At 42.0% G+C, this 27,875-nt stretch overlaps 1 protein-coding gene and 2 long non-coding RNA genes across 3 annotated transcripts in view; 2 read left to right on the top strand and 1 right to left on the bottom strand.

Moving 5' to 3' along the window:
* The window catches only part of LOC134804392 (uncharacterized), a 309,273-nt gene that overhangs the window by 50,927 nt on the left and 230,471 nt on the right, over window positions 1-27,875 (top strand). The window lies entirely within an intron of this gene.
* Window positions 5-27,852, top strand: LOC134804383 (nuclear pore complex protein Nup205). The gene is made up of 35 exons (XM_063777421.1): window positions 5-149; window positions 3,395-3,555; window positions 3,848-3,968; window positions 4,405-4,582; window positions 5,109-5,252; window positions 5,838-5,894; window positions 5,983-6,064; window positions 6,277-6,380; window positions 6,705-6,829; window positions 7,572-7,711; window positions 8,152-8,288; window positions 8,753-8,935; window positions 10,840-11,037; window positions 11,468-11,585; window positions 12,970-13,084; window positions 13,612-13,772; window positions 14,199-14,399; window positions 15,506-15,712; window positions 15,790-15,925; window positions 16,158-16,332; window positions 16,829-16,991; window positions 17,806-17,918; window positions 18,666-18,810; window positions 19,050-19,190; window positions 19,357-19,498; window positions 20,003-20,118; window positions 20,509-21,139; window positions 21,343-21,515; window positions 21,713-21,924; window positions 22,788-22,925; window positions 23,967-24,177; window positions 24,600-24,771; window positions 25,140-25,295; window positions 26,132-26,250; window positions 26,713-27,852. Exons 1-35 carry the CDS (start codon window positions 134-136, stop codon window positions 26,779-26,781), a joined length of 5,460 nt encoding a protein of 1,819 aa, XP_063633491.1. The 5' UTR covers window positions 5-133; the 3' UTR covers window positions 26,782-27,852.
* LOC134804390 (uncharacterized) overlaps window positions 15,023-27,875 on the bottom strand; it is a 243,325-nt gene continuing 230,472 nt past the window's right edge. Inside the window, exon 3 of the long non-coding RNA XR_010146111.1 lies at window positions 15,023-15,259. This is a non-coding gene — a long non-coding RNA (uncharacterized LOC134804390). The remainder of the gene's footprint in view (window positions 15,260-27,875) is intronic.

Genomic DNA, 27,875 nt, shown 5'->3' with positions numbered 1-27,875 from the left:
TCAAGATTCAAACAAAAGTTGTTAAACCAAGTCTTAATGCATAGAAGCCTATTTTCCGATTATATTCCATTAAAATTTGTGTATAGAGTGGCCTTAATTGAGAAAATCATAAATTGAGTACCGATTCCACAAAATGGACATCAATGAAGGTAAGTTTCGTGTTGAACATAACCTGTAGCTATTTGGCGGTATTTAGTTGATGCGAGATAATACTTGATATCATTGCGAATTTTAGCATTATTCCGTATATTTACACTCTACTACTTACACATTGCATTGCTGCTATGCATTTCAGTATTTATTTTTATGCCTTTTTAGCTAAACATGGCCGTATGTAGGTTATATTTTTGCCACAATTTTTCACGTTGTTTTATTACATTTCGTTGTTTTTGCGTTTTTTCCGTGCACATTGGCTTGTTTATGCCTATTTTTCCGTTAGCGCCGACCTTGTTACGGGCCATTTAGTCCCGTTCAGTTAGTTTATAGCGTGGGTTGTTACGGCGAAATCGGTGTTGTTTATTTTTCGTCTAAGTTAAGTTTGCTCCCTTAATGAGCCTGTATCTCTAACCTCTAATTAGGGAAACTTTTTTAAGATAGTTGATTAGCTGAGCTTCTTGAGGTCACATATTTTGTGTTTCTTAATATATTACTGAAACCATATCCATATAAATTCATAATTTCATAAAATACATACTAAATGTATTATTTTTCTCTCATTTCTGTTACTGTGTTAAGTACTATTATTGTTGGCCCGATTCATAATATATTCTCCATATTGGAAAAATACAGATTTACTCTGTTTTAATTTTAAATTAAATTAAATTAAATAGCTTTTATTCCGGACAAGATATCCAATATTTTAAAGTAACCAAATTATAATTTTCATCCCATGCCATGCTATTTTATTTGAAGTTTCATTGCAACATATTGCATAATGGTATTTAACGTTCAAAAATGTAAACCTGTTGTGACCTGTGTATTTTGTTGTACTTGGTTTTTTGAGGAGGTGCAATTTAGCTACAAAATCAAACTAGGTATATTGTAATTTCTTAAATACCATTTTATTTCTAAACTACTATTAAATGTGTTGAAATCTAGTCAAAAGTCCCACTCTGTTGAATGTTGTAGTAAATCTCATCCCTATGGTAAGCCACAAGCACAAGATTTACTTGTATCTTTATACAAATAACCTGTCAAGGCGTCCTTATAGCAAGCAACAAAGTGGGACTTTTTTCTTGTATTTATCTAACACACATTCCTATTTATCTAAGTAATGTATGTGGAAATTTGTAGGTAACAAAATTATTGAATGCTTTATAAAAAGAATATTGGTTTATAATAATTAAATGTGGCCAAAGCAAGTGGCACATTAAAATGTACACAAGTGTATGTATCTATTCCGAGAACAGTAGATGATACTGATAAGATCAAATGGGACCTACATACTAATCTAATGCTTAACAAATTGAGCCAACAACCACATATTTGTGTTTACATTCTGTACCTACATAAGTGTTTACTTATGTAGGTACCAGTGGCGGCGCGTCAAACATATCGATAGGCAAGCCGGGAATAATTTGGCTTACATATTTCCTTTACAACTCTGCTCAAACGTCGAAAAACAGGCAAGCCGGTGGGAGTCGAGTTTTATGGACGCGCCGCCACTGGTAGGTACAGAATGGCCCAGCACATGGATTTAGATGCACTTACCAGACAATTAAATTCCCATAGGTATATACATATTTCTGGCTATACAGATAAATGTAGGTAACTCTTAAGCAAAACGAAAGTAACACATATATAGTATTAACATTATGTGTAGTGGGTGGTTTGAAAATGTGATGTCTACCCCAAACTTTTCCATACACTTTTCGTCGGGTAGTTGCACAAATCTCTGTTTTGACATTTTGCTGGGACATCAGTCAGCCGCGACCACGACCAGTGAAATCTGTGTCAAAACGTCGGTAAATCAAGGTAATTGAATAAAATTCGCGTTAGTCCAGTCTATAAATGTGAGTTAATATGTGTTCAAAACGCGAAAGCTTAAAATATTATATTACAAAACGTAAGTATTGAAAAATTTCTGCTATGCATATTTCGAAATATACTTTATTCATGTAGGCCTAGCAACAAGCTCTTATGAATTAAGCTCTTATATTAGGTCCTTACCTATGAAATTGGCGTTTTTGTTCATAGATATAAGTCTGATCCTAGTTTTTTTTTTTTTTACAAAAGTACATACACAATTACAATAAAACTACAATATGATTTCGCCAAACTGCTTGACAGCAATTAATTGTTATTTTTTATTGTTAAGTGTTCAGAATTAAGCCTTGAAAATAGGTCTTTTCATGTGCTGTCGGTTCGAGTATTAAAATTACTTATATTTTTCTAATGGTACCAATTTTCAAGAAATGGAGATATTGAAAACATACCTTAAAGGTGTCAAAAATTAGTGGAAAAATTTTGTTTGGTTTGAATTAGCCATCAAAAAAATATCCGCAAAATTAATTGTATGGAAATTCGTGTTTCGTTGAAATTCTCCGAACAAAACGCCAATTTCATAGGTAATGACCTAATATTATATAGGTATACATTTATTTTAAAATCTTAGGTATTATTCAATGTTATAAAAAAAAAAACTTTTATTTCAGACAAAGTCCATATCAACATAACTACATTAAAATTACAATTAAAATTACATAAGATAAAATAGAAATTCAATTAAAAATAAAATACAAATTATTACTAACTATTATTTACGCTATTATATAAGTATTAGTTTGTTTTGTTTGAGTTTGACAAACAAACTCACAGCGGGCCCGAACTGGAGAAGAGTGGCCCACGACAGACCTCAATGGAAAGAGCTAGAGGAGGCCTTTGCCAAGCGCCACACTGAGCTTAGAGATATACTCTAACTGAGAACAAAGGGGCTAGATAGATAGGTAGTATTATATAAGTTATATTGTTGTCTAGTAACCACAACATAAGCCTTAAGAACCAAGATGCCAATGGTTTACGCTCCATTGCGAATGAAATGCATTATAGACATTAGTCTATCAAACTAGAATGGAAGAGTGACGGAGTGAGGGAGAAGTTATCGTTTCGCTAGCTAGGTGCAAACAATAGGCATGGCTGAGCTCACTGTCTAGATTGATCTGTGTAAGATTGTCCTATAAATTTTATTTATTTGTCATTTAGTGTGTTGTTCCTGATAGTAGGTTTGCTAGCGCTCCCAAGGACAAATTATGTTGTAGTGGAGGTATGAGATCTGTGTGTGTCCTTAGTTAAAAGAGTGAGAGTGTATGAGTAATTTAGAATACCTCATCCTCTTAGCGACTTCTGCATGCTTCTGCTAATGCTAATATAATACATATAATACTTTTTACTATAGTAAGCACCACAGAAGACCTATGGACCCCATACAAGGAGCTGGCGGCGGTGGTGGACAGTTACTTGAGCAGTGATGGTGGCAGCGCGCCCTACGCCGTGCACACCTTCGAGGCGGTGCTCCGGCGGCAGGCGCAGGCATTCCGGGCGCTGCCGCATAACCCAGTAAGTTGAATTTTAGCCAGTAGGCGTAGCAATGGGTAGTATCGTGTGACGTCACGTCACGCGAAATAATCACTGGTAAATTTTGATTATTTACCTATTTTAGCAGTAGTAGTAGTAAACACTTTATTGCACAAAACAAGTACATAACTACATAACACAGTGAGAATATAGTAAATGTGTACAAAGGCGAACTTATCCCGTTAAGGGATCTCTTCTGAGAGAGATACATACGAAATGGTAGTCAAACTAAGGTAATAAGATATTTTAGCTTATTATTGTAAATTTTCCTCAGCCAAAGAACCCGACGAGTCGTGAGGAGATCAAACGCGGCGTCACGGAAGGCGTGACGCTGCCCAGCCTCGGCAAGACCATGCTCTCCAAGGAGCTGGTGGACGAGGCCATCATTCTATCAGGTCTTTACTTCAACAAAACTAATTTACCTAATAACCTAACAATCAACACTAAATAAGTTTTCCAAATAGATTATCTTAAGAATTATTTTGAGTATACTTAAGGAGTGATCACTCCGGAACTAGACGTCGTCATCATTAAGATATATTGGAATTGGAAGGCATTCACTTAATTGAAATGTTAAAAGTGTTTATTAAGATATTTTGCCGTACATTTAGTTATTTTTGCTGCGTAAACGGTGCCTCAACTTTTTTTAAGCAGCAGTCTGGCCGATCCTTTCAACAATTCGGTTTGATAATGCTGAAATTATTATCTAAGCGGCGAGTACAAACAACTGCCTCCGACGGCAATCTCAGCACGGGCAATATGAGCAGGGAGGCATTCACAATCTACTTTTACTTTTAAAGGTGGTTTTAAACGGCGTATTGATTCTGACAGACATGTTCAACGTGAACGAGTACCTCGCGCTCGAGCTGCTCCACACGGCGCAGAGACAGGGCCCGCGGCACCCGGGGCTGGCGCGGGGGCTGCTGGCCGTGCTGCTCTACTACGACGGCCGCCGCGCGCTGCTGCAGGCCCTCAAGGACACGCTCACCGCCCGGGACGGAGTCTGCTGGTAAGCTTGTGGAGTCTTTGGAGTGTCACACAAAGGGACTTGGTCTATTTATTATTAAAACTCTATTCATCATATATTTTGTTAATTAATAAAAAACACACATGAAACCTGTGTCGACGTTATATTCAAACGCATTTCTAGAATTACTCAGAATTACATTACAGTATATTTCTAGATATATTATGATCAGCCACCGTATTTCCTGAATACAGCTTATCGTTTTTTCCAATACCTTTCGTTTTCATTCAAGCTGTGAAATTCAAAAGTAGACACGACTTTTCACTTGTACTCTACCTCTTTCGCATTCATGTACAAACAGCAACCCTCTCCAAACTGTCCATCGGTGGACCTTATGCCTTTTGTAATAAGGTTTACGAACTGTCAGTTAACAGTGTGGGCGATGGTACGTGATGGCTTCTCTTTTGCACACTTCAATTATCTTTAACGTAAGCGTCATTCTAAACCGGCGACTCTCTCTCTTTTGACGTCACTTAGTAACTGTTAATAATGATCCTTTCCTCGCCAGGTCAATAAATGCGCGCGAGGACATAGTGAAATACGTGACCCGCTACGTAGACCAGCTGATCCGCGATGGACTGCTGGGCGGCGTGCTGGACTCGCTGCGCGGGTTCACGCTGGGCGGGCAGCTTGAACTCCTCCAGCAGCACAGGTAACACTTGAACACGTGGACCAGCTGATCCGCGATGGACTCGGCTCTCTCGTGTTGGCATCGACACCATTCCCGCGCATAACAACAACTAGAATTTGAAAATTGTGTTTTTTTTTTGTATCATTACGAAAGCCATTTACAAGGTTGAATATGGGGCGTAATTTTGAGACCACTGCTTTTATACCTTATATTTTGGTCGTCCACGGTAACGAGACAGACGATTTATCGTCATAATGACACACCTGGAGGTTATACGGAGTCGCTTGTGTACTATCGTCGACTACATCGTCCACTGTTTACCGTTACCGTCTACGTCATAAAAGTGACACATTTAGGTCCCCTGATTTGTCGTGTCATTGCTCGACCATGATATATGGAACATTTGATACTTATAAATAGTGATTCTGATTAGTTATGGACTAATTTAGTAAATGAGACTTTTATTTCTGCTGCGGCCACTTTTACTAACATGTACTTATGTAAGTTACAATTGTCAACTCAAAATGTATTTTAAAGCTGAGCCAAATAATTTAATATCAATTAAATACTCTTTTTATGAATTTTAATATATATTTGTTATTTCAGGGCACTACCTCCCCGCGAGCACCACGCCAAGCTCGCGAGATCAATAGAGGGCACCAGGTAAATACATGTCTAGTAACTAGTAGTATACCCTTGTTTGAACCTTGAATTTGCTCTGAGGTGTATTTATTTTATAATTGTCGTACAGAAAACTGCTCGCCGGAGTGGTGTTCGCCGCATCGGCTCAGCGCGGGCTCGAGCGAGAGACGCTACTGCGACTGATCAACGAGGTATGCACCCTGTGAATTAGAGATTAGGCTAGTACATAGTGATTATATTCCCTTTGCGTCTAGTTAGGAGCAACTCCTTGACAAGTTGACAATGTTTATGGTATTTATACACTTATGGTTTGAAAGCACCATGTGTGGTGTATACGTTTGTGGTACTTTAGCTTAGTCTGACGGCTCATTCGCCAGTTGGGTAACATTGTAACATGTTTCAGCAAACCACGTCGCCGTCGCAAGGCCCGACGGGCGCGCTGGACGAGGTCTCGCTCGCCCTGCAGATGGCGCTGCTGTACGCCTTGGACCTGTCTGTCCTACACCGGTGAGATATGTTGAGACATGTTGTAGCAAACGTCGCCGTCACACAGCCTGACGGAGGCACTGGACAAAGCTTTGCTATCACTGCAAATGGCGCTGCGGTATGCGACGGAAATTTTCATTTTGTACAGGAATGTTTTCAAGATTTAGAATATTTCTTTGCATTTTACAAAACAGCGCATATAGCATCCACTTCAATTATTCAAAGTAAATACTAACCATTTTTATTCGTACATATACGTATGGAAAAATAAGTAATATGTAAAACTGCAAACGCATTGTAATAAGAGTTTTACTCTGTTTTACTCAATAAATGTTTTGTATGTAGCCGCGAAGACGGCGAGGAGCTGGCCAAGAAGCTGCCCCTCATCCAGGACCCGGAGCTGATCGGCATCCTCATCGACGAGCTGCTGCCTAGCCGGCCACCGCCCAAGGAGCCCAAGTCCAAAGCAGGTTGGTGCCCGATTTCGACACTTGGCTTACGATGGTACGACATCCGGAAAATTGCGGGTCACTTCTGGATGAGATTAGCACAGTACCGAGACAAGTGGCGTACCAGAAGAGAGGCCTATGCTCAGCAGTGGGCGATAAAGGGCTGATATGATGATGATGATGATGGTATTCCATCTGTCCGATATCTTGGTCCAATGTGTATTTCGGCACTACTTTGAAAATCAAAACTCGTATCTTGTTCTGTCAATCAAATGAAAAATGTGGTATCTATGTATGGGATGCATACAAAGTGACTGCCTTTCAACTTTGAGTAGCAGTGCGAGATACGAGATTTTTTCAATGTAGTCACGATTTGCGTCTCACATAAGTACTACGGTGCTTTGCTTAGTTAGAGTGTGAGACACAATGCAAGATATTGGACAGATGGAATACCAACCTTATGCAGTGTCTACATACTACACAGACAGGACATTATGAAACGTTTAGGTACATTAGACTTCGAGCTCACCACATATAGGTGCAATTTTACTTGTAAAATGCTACGATATCAGCAGTATAATCGAGTTGTATTCTATACCATTTTATACTATAACAGCCCAGCTAGGTACACCTCTAAAGCTTACTTTTGGAACGAAACGCGCTCCCATAGTAAATTAGTACGGGAGCGCTCATGTGTGGTGACCTCGATTGTCTAGTAGTTGAGTTGGTCTGTGGCAGTGTTTTGACCAAAGTTTGTTTCCAGGTCTGGGCGCCCTAGCGCTGTGCCAGCTGTCGCTGGGCCTGGCGCTGGCCGCGCTGCGCCGCGCGCCGCAGTCGCTCTCCCTGTCGCGCGACCAGTCGCACCGGGACGAGGAGCTAGTCGACGCCGCGACCGACAACAAGGTGACTGTCTCACTTGACGATATACTATTTATTTATTTAATTAATTTATTCTTATTTGAATGAGCGGACCTCCTCGTAAGTAAAGGCCTCCCGCTTTGCGCCAACTCTCTGTCTTGAGCCTTGTTGTCCCAGTTGCTTACTCTTGCTTTGTTATGTGCTCTATCCATCTAGTCTGTGGTCGCCCTTGGCTGCGTTTACCTGTGGGCGCAGCATGGTTAAATTTTTATCGCCTGTCACTATGACTGTCACTTTCGCACTTACATACTTGTTAGAACGTGACAGGCATGGTGACAAGCTATAAAAATGCGACGCTACATCCGCGGGTGGTCCTTTCCAGATCGTGGTTCACCTTTCACTATGTTAATATGACTCAAAGTTCAAGTTTCGATTGTATTATATTGTATTGTATTACGATGTACTAATATAGTATCATTTCGCAGGTTTTCGAGTACTTGGACGAGGCGATACTGTCCACGGACCTCGTGATGAAGGAGGAGTACTACCAGCGCAGAATACACGTTTTACTCACGGACTTCATCGTGCTGATGCACTCCAAACTGGTCGAGATGAGAGTCAAGTGAGTGCCCTCTCTTTCTATCATGTTCAGACGAAGCCGTCCGCTCCACGGAGTCTTACGTTCCAAATAGAAACTTCTTTAAATGCAAGATTTAGTAAAAATGCGTAATAATCATAGCTTTTATAACATGAAAAGTAATTAAATATCGAGAAGGACTTACAAATACAAAAAGTCAGCCTTAACTTATTTGTTTTCTTAGTACTTGCGTAAAATTAAATATCTTGGCATACATTTTGCAAAGTAACCCTTTCACAGCAGTGAAAGGTGGCTATTGGGTGTGGAACTATTTCCATTTGTCCCTGGAGGAGCCAGTTTATGAGAACGAATAGATTCCCTTCTGTCCCCGCTAGGCACTATGGTAATGATTTTATTCCTAACTTTCTCCGCTACGAGTGATTTCCATATGTCCCTGCCTCGATCACATGACACGGGCCAGATGAAAATACATCCTGTGATGTTTCTAGGGCCGACGAAGCAGCCCGCGCCATCCAAGTGTACGTGGCGGAGGGCCTGACGCCTCCGCCCGGCGCCGGTCAGAGCCGCACGCGACTGGACGCGCTCCTGCGCTGCGTGGAGCGCCTGTACGCGCGCGACCCGCTCGGGCTGCGCCACGAGTACTGGCAGGCCGAGCAGCACCCGCCCAGCAGGCAAGTGGCCCACCGTACCCCCAGCCGAGCAGGCAAACACACGGCTCGAAACTTGACGAGGCACCGCTAGTTTGAATGAGTTTTCTGTTGTATAATTAAACGTCCTCCTACGTCGTTTAACGGCCTCCTAGCCGAGTCGGTAGTGACCCTGCCTACGAAGCAGGAGGTCCCGGGTTCGAATCCTGGTAAGGGCATTTATTTGTGTGTTCATCCTTTATTATTCATTTTATACATAAACGATATCACGGAGTGTCTGACAAATTCTAAAGCCCTTTTATACGCCGATGATACTAAAATATTTCGAACCATTAAAACACACGCTGACTGTGCTCTATTGCAGGATGATTTAACTAGCTTTGAAACATATTGTGTGCAAAATAATCTGTTTTTAAATAGTGACAAATGTTCAGTTATTACCTTCACTCGGAAAAGGGATCCCATTGTATTCAGTTACCGGCTCTGCGGCAGTTCTCTAACACGACAGCATAGTATACGTGACCTAGGGGTGCTAATGGATGCAAAACTAACGTTTAACCCACATATAGATCATATATTAAACAAAGCATACAAACAACTGGGTTTCGTTCTTCGCGTAGCAAAACCTTTTCGAAGACCTCTCACTTATAAACTTCTTTATAATAGTTACGTTCGTAGTAGATTGGAATTTGCCTCTGTAGTATGGAATCCTTTCTATAATGTCCATAAGACTCGAATTGAAAGACTCCAGAAAAAGTTTATCAAAGGACTGGAATTTCGAGTAGGTCGGAACTATGTAAATTACGCTTCCTCGGCTACACATCATAATATCCAGCCGCTTTCACTTAGGCGGTCATGTACAGATTTGGTATTTTTATTCAAAATTATTAATAATGTCGTAGATGCCCCCGACTTATTACATAAAATTGGCTTCCGTGTTCCCCGTAGGAATGAACGTAGTTGTCGTAGTAAGGCATTATTTAGCATTCCTAACAGCAGAACGAAACACGCACAGCATTCATATATTGGGCGCGCATGTAAGCAGTACAATGAAAAATGTATGGACGCAGACTTGTTTGGCAGTTCATTAGGTCTGTTTAAGAAAACTGTATATTCTTTGTTGTAGTAAAGAAAGTGTGAAATGTTGCAAGCAACCGCATACTTGTAATTTGAGTCTTTTCTCTTTTACATCTATTCTATTTTTATGTAATTGGGTACTATAAGTTTACACTAATTTTATACATTTGTAAATTATCTTTGTAAATTAGGGAACTATAGGTCTATACCGAAATTAATTTGTAGCTACTAGCTAAGTTGCTCATATGTTTATTTTAAGACTGTTTGTTTCTCAATAAACAAAAAAAAAAAATTGTTGCTGAGTTATGGATGTTTTCTATGTATATAAGTATTTATATATGTGTATATTATATATATCGTCGTCTAGTACCCACAACACAAGCCTTGTTGAGCTTACTGTGGGACTATAGTTCGTTTTTTTAGCATTAGAAAGAACTTGAAAGAAGGTAAGCGATCTTGACATGTCTTTTAATTTAAAAACGCTTTTTTAAAATCAGTAACTATTACTTATGAAAGCAGAAGAATATAAATGATCGTATTAGATTCATTCTTGTGACATATTTGCAGTAACTTATTTTTAAATTGTGTTTTTCAAGTAAAAGACACATCAAGATTGTTTACCTTATTTCTAATGCTAAAAAAACGAACTATAGGTCGATATGTGTAAAATGGTCCTATAATATTTATTTATTTATTTATAATATAAGGCATAATAATTATAATTAATCTGCGGTTTGGCTCAACACATCAATAACTCACATCGGTCGCTCAGTTTTTAGTTTGATCCATCATACTGAACGCGAAATTCTGTATATTTATTGTATTTATATTTGTTGATATTGTGTCTCCAGGTCTGCAGCGGGCGGGCGTGCCACCATCCTGTACAAGTTCGTCCGGCTGTCCGGCGAGCTGGTGTGCCCGGCGCTGCTGCCCGGCTACCTGCGAGCGCTGGCCTCGCTGGCCGTGCCGCGGCACACGTGGGCGCTGCTGTCGCGCCGCGACGCGCTCTCCGCCCACCACCTGCTCTCGGCCCTCAGGCGGTACCACTGGTGAGGCGTTTATCTTACTTTAGAAATCACGTTTCTGTTCCAATGGTAAGTCTCTTGTGTCATCCTGGCTCCTGCATCATCTCCCTTATGCGTTGGAATCTGGAAACTTATATTACGTTTTTTTTAGCATTAGACAAGGTAAACAGTCTTGAAGTGTCCTTTTATAGAAAATCGGTTTTTAAAAATCAGTAACTGTTACTTATAAAAGCAAAAGAATGTAAATAATCGTATATGATATAATTCTTTTATGATTTATAATTGTTATTGCTTTGATTTATTAATATTATATTCTAAATCGCTTACCTTCTTTCTAATGATAAAAAAACGGAAGTATAATATACATTGTAATCAAGAGGTGCCCCTCTACCCCCCACTGCCCCCTACAGTTGACATTGACATACAGTCCGTAATGTATCGAGGTGTGTTGCAGCCACCTCCGCACGGACCTGGCGCCGTTCTCGGAGACCATGCACGCGGCGTCGCTCGGCGGGTCGGCCGTCGTCACGCCCGCCGCCCGACCCGGCAAGATGCTTGTGAGGCAGGAAGAGGTAAGTGAAGTACATTATTAATAAATAAATAACAAGTAGTGATCCAAAAGACTCGAGTCTTTTAGCTCTTTTTTTAGGGCTCGCCTCATCTCTTGACGCCTAAACGGCTAAAAGCCTATTTTACTAATTAAATAGAAATAGGCTTTTAGCCTTTTAGGCTCGAGTCTTTTGGATCACGAATAACAAGTGTAGTCTTTAGGTTTTCCCTGTCTTAGCTCACAAACTCAACTTGAAAATTTAAAATAGAAAATAGCGGCTCTTCTCCAGTTTTTAGCAAGGATTCATTGATAGTTTTAAACTTCGAGCAACACGGAAGGGAGGCGGCATTCGCACTATTTCCCCTCTGCCGAGGTACAAGATTAGCGCGTCAATCTAATCTAGCGCGTGTAATAAAATTAGTTGCACTTGGATTTTTCACTAGACCGAGTCCAGACGCGCGCGTGAACACTGCTGCATAAAAATGCCTGTTTGCTCGGTTTTTTGTTATAAAAAGAGGTCGGGGACATCAAATTTAAAAAAGAAAGTGTTACATTTCACATGTAATATTTTTTTTTACATATCATACGTTTAATTACATTCAAACACAATTATTATATTTTAGTCTCATGTAATTGTTGGATTTATCGATTTTGCTCGCTCAGTACAAATTGCGGATCGGTCGAGCGACAAATCCGACTTCTCATCTCTCAGAATACAATAACATATTTCAACGAAAATGTGTTAGTGTGCGTGTTGTGACACTTGTCACTCGTCCGTAAACAAAAAGAGATCGAGGTTTGCAAGATTTGTCTTTGACGTGTGTCATTTTCTATGTATTTGTGTCGTCATTACAGATTGGATTTTGTATGTAAGTGTGTGAGAAGTGTGACTGTGTGCACCTTTCCCCCCGCGAAAAATGGCAGAAAGATTTGTACGGTGAGATATCGCTTGGGCCCCTCCCTTCCGATGTGTCGGAAGCCGGTGTTGCTCGAAGGTTTTAAATGTCTAATGGCTTAGGAAAAGTTCGTGCTTCGAATGTGACAGCTAATGTAGATTGATGTAGATGTCGATTGCTGTACGGCTTTGAACATTATGTGGTAACTTTGGCTGTCAAAAGTTTGGCGATTTAGCTATTTACTACAAAACACTGCAAACTTATTATTTATCTGTCAAAAACAAGGGCACGACATTTATTAGATTTCATCTTATGGTCTTTACATCAGTGAATCGCTTAATCCGTTGCTTCTTATACTTTGAAGGCTAGTAATACATACGTTCAAGTTTATTAACCAACTTATTGCCATACCATCGCCCACGCTGTTAACTTTACATCGGTGGACCTTATGCCTTTTGTAATTAGGTCCACCGATGTACAGTTAGGAGTGTTACTGTTTGTACTGAACAGGTGGAAGCAATGATAGCAGCGCTGAAGTTGATAGCGGCCGTAGCTCGGGAGGACGCCGCCGCGAGCGCCGCCATCTGCGAGACGCTGCAGTGGGACGCCACCAACACCATGTTCGGTGAGTAACACTAAGTTGATAGCGGCCGTAGCTCGGGAGGACGCCGCCGCGAGCGCCGCCATCTGCGAGACGCTGCAGTGGGACGCCACCAACACCATGTTCGGTGAGTAACACCAAGTTGATAGCGGCCGTAGCTCGGGAGGACGCCGCCGCGAGCGTCGCCATCTGCGAGACGCTGCAGTGGGACGCCACCAACACCATGTTCGGTGAGTAACACTAAGTTGATAGCGGCCGTAGCTCGGGAGGACGCCGCCGCGAGCGCCGCCATCTGCGAGACGCTGCAGTGGGACGCCACCAACACCATGTTCGGTGAGTAACACTAAGTTGATAGCGGCCGTAGCTCGGGAGGACGCCGCCGCGAGCGCCGCCATCTGCGAGACGCTGCAGTGGGACGCCACCAACACCATGTTCGGTGAGTAACACTAAGCTTTTCCTGACGGCCATTTCTGCGGCCTGAGTTCAAGTTGCTCTGTGGTGAATGCATAAATAAACGTTAAAAATTTAATGTAATATAATTTTTGTCTCAGGTCTGATGTGCTGCCAGATCCCCATCCAGTTGAAAGCGGCCCTGTGCGACACGCTGAGCGCGCTGGGCAGCGCGGCCGGGCCCGCGGGCCGCGTGTGGGCGGCCCTGGAGGCCGCGCAGCTGGTCGGCGGCGGCCGCGGGCTGCAGGCGGACCTCAACGAGGTCAAATTTACATACAAGCTTTTAAAAAATCTGTACTGTCTCATACTGATACTTTTACATATTATAGTTATAAAAAAGTATTCAAAGAAAACTTATGAGTACAAAATAATGAATAAATAATACACGTCACTTCGATCATTAAATCCGTCCAGCGTTTTATGGGATTCGAGGCAGTAAAAAATACGCGTCTATTACAGGGGTCGCCACACTTTTTGGCCTAAGGGCCGCAGCTAGTTAAGCTTCTGCTTGCTTGTTATGGACCATATCATTTTCGTGTACTGAACTGGCAAGGTTGCAGACCGTAACTTGTATACCACTGGTCTAAAACACTCAGGACTACGTTGCGTGCAACCCAGATATGCAATGAAATTTCCCGATATCTTACCTACTGTTAGAATACACTAATTGAACTACTTTCTGTTTTAGATCGAGACCCGAATGGAAGAATACCCTCTAACCATCGCGTTCCTCAAGCTCCTCATATCTCTGTGCTCGGCCGCGCCGCTGCCGCGCTCCCTGGGCGCGGGGACGCGAGTGCCCGGGCTGGAGCCCTACGTGGAGCACGTGACCCGCGTGGCACTGGCCGCCCCGCACAGGCCTTACAAGAAGCCCTCACAACGACACCAGGTCGGCATACCTTACCAACTTAAGCCCTAAACATATGCCATCGAGTATGCGAAATTATCTTTTAACCCATTGACTGCGAAATACGTCACATGTCATCAACGTCGATAAGGTTCACCACGCGCCGCACACCATTTACTTTAGGCTCCCAATTTTTCTTTTTTAGGGTTCCGTAGCCAAATGGCAAAAAACGGAACCCTTATGGATTCGTCATGTCTGTCTGTCTGTCTGTCTGTCCGTGTATGTCACAGTCACTTTTTTCCGAAACTATAAGAACTATACTGTTGAAACTTGGTAAGTAGATGTATTCTGTGAACCGCATTAAGATTTTCACACAAAAATAGAAACAAATAAACAATAAATTGTGGGGGTTATAGTTCGTTTTTTTTTTAGCATTAGAAATAAGGTAAACAATCTTGATGTGTCTTTTAATTGAAAACCACATTTTAAAAATAAGTTACGGCAAATATGTAACAATTATGAATCTAATACGATCATTTATATTCTTCTGCTTTCATAAGTAATAGTTACTGATTTTTAAAAAGCGTTTTTCAATTAAAAGACATGTCAAGATCGCTTACCTTCTTTCAAGTTCTTTCTAATGCTAAAAAAACGAACTATAGAACTGAAACACAAAACATTTTTTTTCATCAAACCCATACGTGTGGGGTATATAGATACCCCAGACCTATCCATAGGGATAGGTCTTCAAAAATGATATTGAGGTTTCTAATATATTTTTTTACTAAACTGAATAGTTTGCGCGAGAGACACTTCCCAAGTGGTAAAATGTGTGTCCCAGTCCCACCCCCCCTTGTAACTTCTAAAATAACAGAATGATAAAACTAAAAAAAATATATGATCTACATTACCATGCAAACTTCCACCGAAAATTGGTTTGAGTAAGTAGTTTTTTTAATGCGTCATAAATCGTAAACCGCAATTTTATTATGTTACTTGCTGCTACGGAACCCTTCATGGCCGAGTCCGACTCGCACTTGGCCCTTACGCCAATGTTACCGTGACAATCGCTGATGTGATAACTCCAAGTCGTCCGAGGCAACTGCTCAGTGCTCAGTGACCAAATCTAACCGTATCTGGTCTTCCAGATCCTGTCCCTGTGCTACAACCTGTTCACCATCTGGCTGGAGCAGTACTCGCCGTCCCCCTCCGACTTCCCCCCGCCGGAGCGCGAGCCGGCCAGCGCGCCGCCGCCGGGCTTCAGGGTGCTGGCGCAGCTGCACGAGCAGACGGACCTGCTGCGGCTCACGTTGGCCACCCTTGACGAGGTGCCCACCATGGTGGATCAGCAGGAGGTGAGACTTCCAACTCCTCTCTTAGAGTTTACTCGTACATATCTTCTGTAATCAATAACCACGTATGTATGTTTTAGCAATACCTAGAAGAATGCATCACTCACGTGTTGACGATACTGGAGCGCGCGTTGTCCCTAGAGCGCGCTCTGGTGCGCAGCGCGAACGAGGCCGGCCGCTCTGTGCTCGTACTGGGGCTATCCAAACTGATTCTGGGTAAGTAATATTTTCATAATGGTGGTAGTATAAATCAATTCAATTAATTAGTAGTCGTATTCTGCATCGTCTAAGTCTAACCCTCGAAATGTGGATCGGACGGTCAATGAAATAGATTTTAGTACTACTATGTACCTTGGAAAGTGACAATTATATGGGATCTCACAGGCATTTATATTGATAAAGTGACACAGAAATCAAATTTCTTGACTGTAAAGGAGATATTTTGCAGAACCGGGCCCAAATGGAAGCGACCGGCTGACGCAGGTGTGCCTCGTGCTGGCGCACAGCTCCTCGCTGCCGGCGTGCGCGGCGCGCGCCGCCGCGCTGCTGGCCCGGGCGCTGCTCGAGCCCGCCGCCGCCAGGCACCTGCAGGAACACGCCAGCTACAGGGCGAGGGAGATACGGTCATTATAACTTATCTCTTCTCACTATCAATACTCCTTATATTTTTACAATAAGGTGCACGATTCGTCAATATTACGCCAATATAGGGTCATTTAGAGCGGAGTGGTGCGTGGCTTGACATTTTAAAATGTTGCACTTATGGCCACTTGCACCATCCCACTAACCGGGGTCAACCCGTTAAACCGTTAACCCAGTGTTAAATTGTACTGGTAATCATGGTAACTCCAGGTTTAACCGGTTAACCTCGGGTTAGTGTGATGGTAGCAATCTCTGTATTCCTTTATGTATAACTGGCGACCTGCCCCGGCTTCGCACGGGTTAACAAGTTATACACCTAAACCTTCCTAAAAATCACTCTATTGATAGAGATAGATAAAATCCGTTAAGTCGTTTTTGAGTTTATCGCGAACATACAATCACACAAACACACAGACGCGGCGGGGGACTTTATTTTATAAAGTGTAGTGATTCCAGTAATATATTGTTCAATTGCAGACATTGGTTCGTGGAGTGCCTGGACGCGGACGAGTGGCCCGAGGCGTCGGGGGCGAGCGTGCGCCGCGCCAAGGAGCTGGTGGTGGGCATCCTGCAGCACACGCTGCCCAGCGCCGCGCCCAACCTGGCGCACCTGCTACTAGGGTACCAGAACCACGAAGATGTAAGCGTTACTCATTCAGATAAACCCCTAATGTAAGGCTTAGGAAGGTGGCAACGAAAGCACCTAAATAAAATGAATATTAGGGGATAATTTTATGCCAATCGACCCAGTCCCACAGTAAATTATGCCAATTAGTATAACATAGACTTTGTCTCCATCTCTGTCCTTATCTCCAATCGCTACGAATATGAAAGAGGGGCCTCAACAAATGTGACAACACAAACGAACAGTAGTGCAAAATGTACGCGGTTAGGACACGAAGTTTGCAATTTAATCGTGGTTTGTTATTAGGCTAATATAACCAAAGACATATGTAATATAAGATGAATAAAGTCTAAGGAAAAAACGTGCCTCTGAAGTCAAGAAAAAGTCATTCTCGAACAGATGGCGGTGGCGCATACACCTTTGGCCTATCTATCCTCGGCTAGATGGCGTTAACGACACCGTTTCATATTTAACAATTTTAACACAGGTATCAGTGAATGAACATGGATCAAAATTATATAAAAATAATAAAGTCATTTATCCATATATATTAATTTTTTGTTAGTTTTATACGTTTTCATTTTGAGTTTTGGTCGTGTGTCGATAGATGGCAGTAAATTTACTGTGACTACAAAATTTACTATGACAGGACCCCTCTATACTATCTATTCTCTTTGATATAACAAATAAAAATGAAATAGCGACGAAACGCAATGATAACCCACGAAATAGTTACTATCATGTGGTTATCATGTGGTAAATGTGTGCCAGTTGTAAAGTATGTATTTAACTCATACGATAATATTGTTAACCATATTGTAATCTGTAGATATCGCGCAGCGCGCTACACGAGCCGGGAGTGGGCGGCAGCCCGCGGACCTGTCTCCACGCTGTGCTCGACATATTGGACGCCCACATCGCCGGCCAGAACAGCCACGAAAGGTAATCTAATCACAATAAAATATATGCTACAAACGGAAAAGCTACCAAGGCCTGAAGCGTCTTCAGCATTGATGCAGTAATTCTCTTTAATTTCTCAACCATAAGGTACCGACCATATCAGTCCCGTCTTACGCGTCGACTTTGTCTTAATTTGCTACGTAAACTGTGCGTCAACGTATTTAGAGCAGCGGTGTGGCCATGACAGGCTAGTTGCCTTTGGATAACTAAAAGTGAGCTGTGTTTTTAACAAGCTTTTATTAGGTCGACCTGTATGTAACTAACTTGTAATGGAATCTAAGGTAAGTAATTTAACCATCTTCTAAGGATCGTAGCGTCATGAAAATTGGCAGCTGTATGTAGTTCTGATGACAATACAATAATATGGTACTGTCGAACTGATCTGATGATGGAGACAGGAGGTGGCCATAGGAACTCTGTGATGAAACAACGCAACCTAATTGTGTTAGGGGTTTTTAGAATTGTCTCGATGAGTATTAGTTGTCTGTCGTATGAAAAGTACAGTCAGCGATAAAAGCTTGTACTTAAAAATGAAATTTTTGCCAAAAACTTATTACCACTTAATAGAATCAATTTAAGAATTCTGGTGTAGCCTTCATATAGCGCTGTTCTCTATAGAGATACAGTGATGGCATAACAAAATTGCATCAATCATAATATTGTGTATACATAACTAGATTTGTTGTTTGACACGTAGCAGTTCTTGATTGTACTGTTTCCATGGTGCAGGCAAGCAGACGACCTGATTGAGAGCTGCTACAGACTGGTGTACTGGGTGGTGGCGCGCGCCAACACGTCCGCGCCGGCGCTGCGGCTGCTGCGCGCGCGAGACCACTTCCTCTCGCGACACGTGCGCGCCACCACCAACCTACAGGTATATACTACACTGTCTAATCTAACTATAGTATACAAGTTTACTTTAACTTTAAAGCCCGCTTGCTTTTCGTATTGTTTTACTGAATTACAGATGAGATGCGCTCTCTATTCGGCTGCCATTTTAAAGTTCTTATACTTTAGGCCGATTATGTTTCGTTCCCATTTGGTCTACGGGGCTATTTTATCATCCGACTTTTTAAACTTGTTACTTCACAGACCGCTTGTGTTTAATTTCAGACGGCGTGCGTAGCAACCCTATCCTCCCGTTCATGGGTGCTCCGCGCGTGCGCGAGCGAGGTGGGGTGCGCGTGCTGCGCGCGCCAGCACGCCGCCATCAGCGCGCTGCTCCGCGCGCTCGCCGCCACCAACCGCCCGCAGGTACTTGTCATGCACCTATCATATATCAATACAATATCGATACATTTGTATATATTTTATTTGGTAAAAAAAAAAACACTTTTACATTGAATACAATTCTTTTGACCTATTATTTGACATAAATAAATAAAATACGAACTAATTTATTAATATTTCTATTTCATAGGAATGGGAAGGCGAGGGCTGTTTACTACGGCGGTGTCTCAGCGCCCTCCCCGTGTCCGCCCCGCCACCCCCGGAGCCGCAGTGGGAACTGTTCAACCCCACCCTACTAGCCCAGGCTATAGCCAGCTGTGACATACCTGCAGGTAACCAGTAACATTCTTATATTACTATAGTATTTTTCAGACACGACGAGTAGGCTGACAGGTGTCATCACCATACAATTTATAACCTGAAACGCCAAATATCGCAAAATTGAACTGAATCGCCATCTGTTAGCGTAACCTCTCTATTTGAAAAATACTATAACGGTGAACCTTATATTCTCTCCAATAAATAATTATTTGTATCAGGTGGAAATTCAAACTTCAACTGATTTCATTGGATAACAAAACTGCGGTTAGGTGACTTATGTTTTGATAGAGGTATCATTTATGAAATTGTAAACTTATAATTGAATTTGGAGTAATGAAGATTTGCAAAGCAAAATCAACAAAATTGATTTGTAGACCTCCCATGAAGAGTATCCGGATTAAAATAAACCTACGACAGAATCAAAAAAAAAAATCTTAAATCTGCATAGTGTGTATCGTGTAATGTGTATATTTTGCTATGTGAAACCCAAAATAAAGTTTGACAACCTTTTGTAGGTCCATCATCGAAGCGCATATCGGTGTCGCGCGTGCACGCGCTGCTAGCGCGCGACCTCGCCGCGCTGCCCGTGTCGCAGCCGCAACGCGCGCTAGTGTCTGCCGAGATACAGAAGGTATGTCACTCACCATCGTTGTCGAGTCACGCTTACAAAGAGAGAGAGAGGTATGGACACCGTTAATGTCATCTCGCTTTGTCTGGTAGGGCACAGCACAGCGGAAGTCATTCCAGATCTAGAGCAGACCCCAACTGGGGAAGTATCCACTCATACTGTTGTGTTCCTGCCGGTGAGTAAGGTTGCCAGAGCTCAATGAGGGTGCGGGGTGTTAGGGTCGGCAACGCGCATGTAACTCCTCTAGAGTTGCAGGCGTACATAGGCTACGGAGACTGCTTACCATCAGGCGGGCCGTATGCTTGTTTACCACCGACGTAGTATTAAAAACACTTGGCGATGTTTGATGTTTTTAATTTCTTAATCTTTAGACTCATAAGACTATAATTCCAGGTCCTGGACTACGTGACGGAAGTGAACAAGCAGCGCAACCTGGCGGCCACGCTTACGCACTACTACGACTCCTGGCGGCAGCTCACCGAGATCACCTTCTGCGTCGTGCCCCAGGACCTGCTCACCCTCGACGCCAAGAAGAACCTCCTCATCAGCATCCTACAAGACCTCCTCAACAAAATACCTGACGCAGACCCACCTGTCATACCACAACTGGGAGTCCTAGCCTCCGGAACTGTGCTGTTACTCCTAGTAAATCTAAGGCACTGTTATATGTTGCAAAGGAAAGAGTCCAACATGAAATCCTCAGACTTCGACACAACGTTCTTCGGCTCGAGCCAGATGCAGACCAAATCTCTGCCCCTCAAGTTTATCCTACACAAAATCCTCTCCTGGATCTTTGTGTCGGGCGACCAGTCTCAAAAACTCCGAGTTAACCTGTATGGGGCGCTGCTGAATTTCTTGAATATAGTAAACATGAAACACCAAGACGACGAGGACAGCCAGGACACGACGTACGTGAGCCGGCTGGACGCTTCGCGAGTGCGGCACAGTAAGGAGGAGTCCTCGCTGAAGAGCCTGGTCATTGACGACATTAAATATTATGGCGTCAATCTGTACAGTATTATAGGTTAGTATTTTTTTTATTTTCTTTCATTTATTTTGTTTGGAAGTTATTTGCTTATAGATATAGATCGCCTTTTGCCACTTAACTAAAGCTTCTGGTGCCGATTGTTTGAAACTTGAAAGTCATTTTCTCCAAGAGCTTAAGGAATAATATATGATTTATGATAAGTATGATATGAAGCACAGAAGATATATTTGTCTCCTCAGGCGCGGACTGCGTGCGAGCCGGGCACGACGCGTGTCGCATGGTGGCGCTAGCGTGTATAGACTCGCTCATAGACATAGACCCGCGGACGGACTGGATCGACGCGCTCAGCAACCAGGGCCTGCTGCGCGCCCTCATCGACAGCCTGCTGTCCATGGACGAGGGGCTCCGCGAGGTCAGTACTAACATACTTACAGGTCATTAGAATTGAAAGGATATTCATACTAATCTGCCAATACCTATTTACATATGCTGGAGTTATGAATCAATTGAATAGGGCGTCTTTTTAGTAAATTAATTCTTTCGTTTTAGTTTTATTTACAGAATATGTCAGATATAGAAAATAAACAACGAAATATGACTTGCTCACAGGCGGTGGAGCCCAACCCGAAGTCCCTGCGCGTGATCTACCTTTACGAGTCGAAGATGGCGCTGCTGACCCGCGTGGCGGGCTCCGCGGCCGGCGCCGAGGCGCTGCTGGCGCACGGAGCCCTGCAGGCCCTCGCCGAGCTCACCGTGCTGCGCAGCCACCCCGACATACACGCCCCCAGCGAACAACAGTTCGTGCCCGACCAGGCCGACAGGTAACATTGTCCTAGGTCAAGGTCAAATCACGGAAAGAGTATTTATTAAAAACCTAAGTTTGACTGGCTTACGTCACTATCTAGTTTCTACTTTGTAGATATCAACGATTGAAGATTTTTTACGGTTTTGAATGCGGGAATGTTTTATGACTCCTCTACACGATGGGCCAACGCGGCCACTCCAAGGGACGCAGCCACGCGGTTAATGAAATAGCAATATCACTTGCTCCCTCTAACGTATAAATGCGTCCCTTGGAGTGGCCGGCGCTGGGCCATCGTGTAGAGGAGCCATTATACTAGCCAGAAAATAGTTAAAAACGGAAATTATTTTAACATTTTCTATGCCCATTTGGAGCTTACTACCTGTTTTTTATTTTAATAAAACAAATTTAAAAATACACAAATTCATTTCCGCACTCAAAACCCTGGGGTACGATAATTAGACATAATAATATTATTTATTTATTTATTTTATTTATTTATGTTATGGAGATCCAACAGCTATCTATACAGAGTATGCCAAATTAATAAGAGATGGAAAGCCAATTACAGGATCACACATGTAGCTACAGATTATTACATTTAAGTTTACTTAAATGAAAAGTGTCAACGCTCGGACACAGCAACACACAACATAAAGTTTTTTACAGTACCTACATATTAAGTACAATCCAAAAATGACAATATTTTAAAACACCTACAATCAGAAATACAATAGAAAAGTAGCAAACAAAGATTGATTACACATGCTCAATCAAAACATTTTAGCGTCAAATAATGTTTAACCAAAGGTATCTTACAATTAAATATATCTATATCTAATTGGTTTGCCAGGTTGTTTATTATTATTGTAAAATTTCCAGATATCGTCAAATCTTGATCCCGGCCCTGGCGCTCTGCGACGCGTTGCTAACCACCCTGGGCAGCGAGAACGAGAGCTGTGTACATCTGATCATGCATCTCCTTTACACCAACGTGGAGTGCATGGATATGGTTCTACGGTATGCGCGACTTTTGGCCTTTGGCTTTTGGCGGTTAGTTTCAGACAAACTCAAGCGCACGCGTTTGCGTAAAAATATATATATTATAGGCATAGCGATCTTGTCAGTAGAAAAAGGCGGAAAATTAAAAAAAAAATTAGGAGCCTTAGTTGACTTCACATAGAAAAGTAGAATTTCGCGCCTTCCTGTACTGACAAGTTGGGTGTGTTTCAGTAATCAGTATATACAGTGGAACCTGGATAATTGCAATCTCAAGGGACCGGCCATTTTTTGTCAATTAACCAGGTTTTTCATTTAAGCAGGTCGTGTCAATTAACGAGGTTCAAAAAATCGTTGTGTCAATTATAGAGGTTTTCATTAATAGAGGTTGCGTTCTGACAAATTTCTTTTATGGAGGTGCAAATAACCATTGAAAGTAGATTTACACGCTTACGTTCTGGGTTTCTGGTCTATTATATAGCTTCTGTCTATACTTGCACTTATACACTACATTAATTACTACTTTATTTTCTTATTAATCATTTGGATTTAAAAAATTCCCTTGAATTGTAGAAGAAATTTTTATTAGAATGTAAAAAGCATACTTTGTTTTTGATTTAATCAAAACTATTTCACCTACTACAGGCTGCGATAAATACCCAATAAATAAATTGAATTCTGGATGAAGATATAAATAAAATGATCCTTGCTATTAAAATATTGTTTCTGCTGTCTACAACTACATTATTTTAATTACAGAGGTAATAAGTAAGACTAGTTTCAATAATAGAGGTAAAAAGAAGAGTAAAAATAACGGATTTTTTTAGCACAGTGTCAATTATAGAGGTCTTAGTTGCGATGTGGTCAATTACAGAGGCAAAATTACGAAAAGCCCTAAAAATCTAAATTGCAATTATAGAGGTTCCATAATTTCAATTATAGAGGCCTTTTGGTCTCAAGGGACCGGGACCGGACTTTTGGTTGCAATTATTGAGGTTTTCCATTTATCCAGGTGCCAATTAACCAGGTTTCACTGTATACATAAAAGTGACGTTTCTCCAGAGCCGCCCACCCCACCTCAGCCCCGGGCCTGCTGACCGAGGTGGAGTGGCTGACGTCGGTGCTGGCCCGCTGCTCCGCGTGCCCGGCCTTCGCCGCCGGCGACCTGGCGGCCGAGCGCGTCGCGCGCACGCGCCCGCTGCTCGCCGCGCTGCTGCCGAGGTTCCAGCGGGCGCCTACAGCACCAGACCTGGACCTCACCACTTACTACCGGGTACAGTACCCCGCCAAACTAGTCGCCCTGTTAGCGAGGTGCTACCGGCCACCAGTTACCCTCGTCTGATACCGGCGACCCTGTTACCGCGGTTCCAGCCCCTCCGGCCACCACATTCTTATACTACTTAAATTATCAATTTTATCCTCTAATGAAGTCTAGTGCCTCTCCACAAGAAAAAAATACAGTAAAATCGGAATCAATAATCTTAACGTTAAGTTACTATTAATAATAGGCCTATGTTCAGCAGTGGACGTCTTATGGCTGAGATGATGAATACTAGGACCGTGGGATGTTATACTAAATTATCATTTAGTAACCACAAAACAAGTGTTATTGAATTTATAGTGGCAGTAGTAGAATTTCTGTAAGATTACCTTATAATATAGTTCTATTATCCTTATCTATAAATATATATCCAGATCGTGTGCAACATCCTGACGTTCACCCGTAACACCGTGGAGTCGTGGGTCCTGAACGGCGAAGCCCCCGGCCCTCTGCCACCGTACACAGCAGTCTTAACGCTACTCCAAGACTCCGTGTCGCACGCCCACCACAACAACAAGGCGCTCACCACCACCCTGCATCGGTTGGGTACGTATTACCTCTTCAACTCGACGGAGCGGCAACTGACTACACGGGACTTCATTATGCATCGTACTTAATCATAATATTTTGCTGACTCACGGTAAGACAATAAGATCAAGTGAATTATTATTTCACCATGAAATATCAGAAGTCATGTTTCGGTGCATCGATGTGTAAGTTTCCAAAAAGTTGGAAAGTTAGCGGAAATATCAGGAAAATTTGACGAGGGAAATAGACTATTTTAATCCCTGGATGAGAAGTTTCCGTCATGTGAAAATTGTGCAATTATGTTAACATTTTGTCTGTACATCAGTAATTCGGTGTATGTCGGTCTATCACAGACGTTTCTTGTGCTGATTTGACAGTTTTTCCAGACATGCGGGCGTTGTTGCCCTCCGGGGACTGCGGGGACTCCGCCATGGCGCGCGCGCGCTCGCTGCGGCGGCAGCTGCAGCAGTGTGCGCACGCCGCCTGCCTCGCGCTGCACCTGCTGTGGAGAATGGCGCAGTGCTCCAAGCACCGAGCTGACGGTATCTATATATCATTGTGTAATGATTTATTATATCTCAAGATATGTTATAGGCGTTCCAATAGTAAAGCGCTTACTTTGTGACAAATTGTACAAGTGGCCTTTAGTCGCACCTGGGCAAGCGAGAAATGTGCACGTCCTAACGTGCTGCCGCTCACCGAAAGAGAAAGAGATCATGTTTAGGGTATAATATACAACGAGTATGACAAAGATGACTGGAATGCGAAAATATATCAAAAATAACAGATTTCTCCGTAGGTATAAAAATAAATGGCACGTATTTAACCGGTCAACTAATTAATCGAATTTGGGTAGTGGGTAAAAATAGAAATGGGTACTAAAATTAATAGTTTGGCAACAAAAACGGAGCCTTAAAATATATCAATATGAGTTGTATTTTAATGCCGTTACAGCTTATGATTATTTTTAGGCAGGTACCAAGTATTTATTTGGCAACTGAATTATTATATTGGAGACCATTTATGAAGCACATTTTAAAAAGAAAACGGCTATCTATTAATCAGCAATAGTATCTTACACAACTAGGGCCGCAAAAATATATGACGCGCTCTTATTGCGCTCCAAATAAGAACGTGTCACATATTTTTGCGGCCCTAGTTGTGTAAGATACTATTGCTGATGACTGTACAAGTATAACCTATCTATAGTTATATAATATCATTGCTTGTACACCTAATTTTCTTGCCGGACTCGTAAGAGCAACTTCCAAACTGTTACTTCTTTTAAAGCTTTATGATTAAAGCCAAAGTTTTACGTTACGTTTTGAAGTCCAGAATGTATTATGGTCAATAGGCTAACGATATTGTTCCGTTCCAGCTCCCGCCCTGAACGGCACGTGGCAGACCGCCCCCGGCATAGTCCCGACAGAGCTGCGCAAGGAGCTGGCCGCCACCTTCAGCGAGCGGTTCACGCAGAGCCTACTCGACTGCGCGGAGGTGGGTCATGTTCGTGTCACGTCACACACGTGACGTTCAACCTTTCATTACAATCGTGGGCTCAAACTTCAAAACTCGGTTGTGATGGCTTTCCTTTTGCACACTTCAATCTGAGGGAGGAATAGCTACTGACAAGGAATTGAAATTTCGTCAAAAAAGTAACCTCTTTTGATGAAATTTTAATTTTGGCCGAAAACGGTTTCCATTAAATAAATCTCAACAAGTCACTTTGATTTTGAAGTCGATCGTTTCAGAATAATATAGGTTAATAGGTTTCGCTTTAAAAAATATATATTGCGAATTTTGGAAATAGGAAAACCTATAAACGTATCCTGCCTGATTTAGTTAAATTATGTTTTATCCCTTTCTTTCTTTTTGTATGGACGAGTACGTAGTAATCTCCCCTCTTAAGCGTAATCGATATTTTTCTCGTATAAATAACTAATAGAAGTATAATTGCAGACGCAGTCGACGCAGCGGTTCTTCCTGGACGTGATCGTGAAAGACATCAAGACCATGATGCAGTTCTAGCGAGCCTGTGATCCAAACACGAGGTTTGGCTTCAATACTTCTACACCAAACACTACACAAACACTTTGTACCCTTCGAGCAACGCCGGCTTCCAATATGTCGGATGGGAGGAGACCAAGCGGTAACATAGGTACCGTACAAATCATTCTGCCGTTTTTTGTGGGGGGAAACGTGCACACAGTCGCACTTCTCACTCACTACATACATAATCCAATCTGTAATGACGACACAAATACATAGAAAATGACACACGCCAAAGACAAATCTTGCACACCTCGATCTCTTTGTGTACGGACGAGTCACAACACGCACCGCCATAGGTACAGTTTGTACCTATGCTTCGGCAGAGGGGAAATAGTACGAATGCCGTCTCCCTTCCCGGTGTTGCTCGAAGATTTTACCTATAATAACAAATTATTTTGTAGTATAAACATGTGCAAAAAGCGAAAAGTAAAAGGAAAAGTCTTTGGAAATTTCAGGATAATTTCACAGGAAATAATGGGAACGTTCGCGTTTTGGAAAATTGCGATTCCTATACAAAAATATGACTTATAGTTGTGTGCGTGTGCTCAACTCTGGTGCCGTTGCCTATAATAGGTATTCGATTGAACAGTATGAAATTATGAACTTTTCTTTGAAGATCGGTATTATGATTCGTTTTCTTAGCATTAGAAAAATACTGTTGTTCATTTACATTCTTTTTCGTTTCATAAGTAATAATAATTTAAAAAGTGGTAATTTTTAAAGCGTTTTTCAATAAAAATATGTGTCAAGATCGTGAAGTCTTTTTTAATGCTAAATAAACGAAGTATAATAAAATAAGTGTTGTATATTTAACTGAGTAACGATTTACTTGTAAATCATTGTGCGTATGATAGCGGCCATGTCAGTACTATTGCTATTTTATTGACGTTAAAATTGTATCGAGATGACAGCTCACACACGCAATGTTAAAAAAAAAATGAAATGTTGGGTTGTCCATTTAGTAATATTATTTAGGATATTTAATAACATCTTTTGATTGTATACCGGTTGTTTCACTTTGCGCTATGCGTATATAATAATATTAATAATAGGTATTTAATATGTTTCCT

Source organism: Cydia splendana, chromosome Z (genome assembly GCF_910591565.1).
Source record: "Cydia splendana chromosome Z, ilCydSple1.2, whole genome shotgun sequence".
Lineage (NCBI taxonomy): Eukaryota > Metazoa > Arthropoda > Insecta > Lepidoptera > Tortricidae > Cydia > Cydia splendana.
Note: the sequence above shows the minus strand (reverse complement) of the source record. Positions and strands in the feature narration are given on the sequence as shown.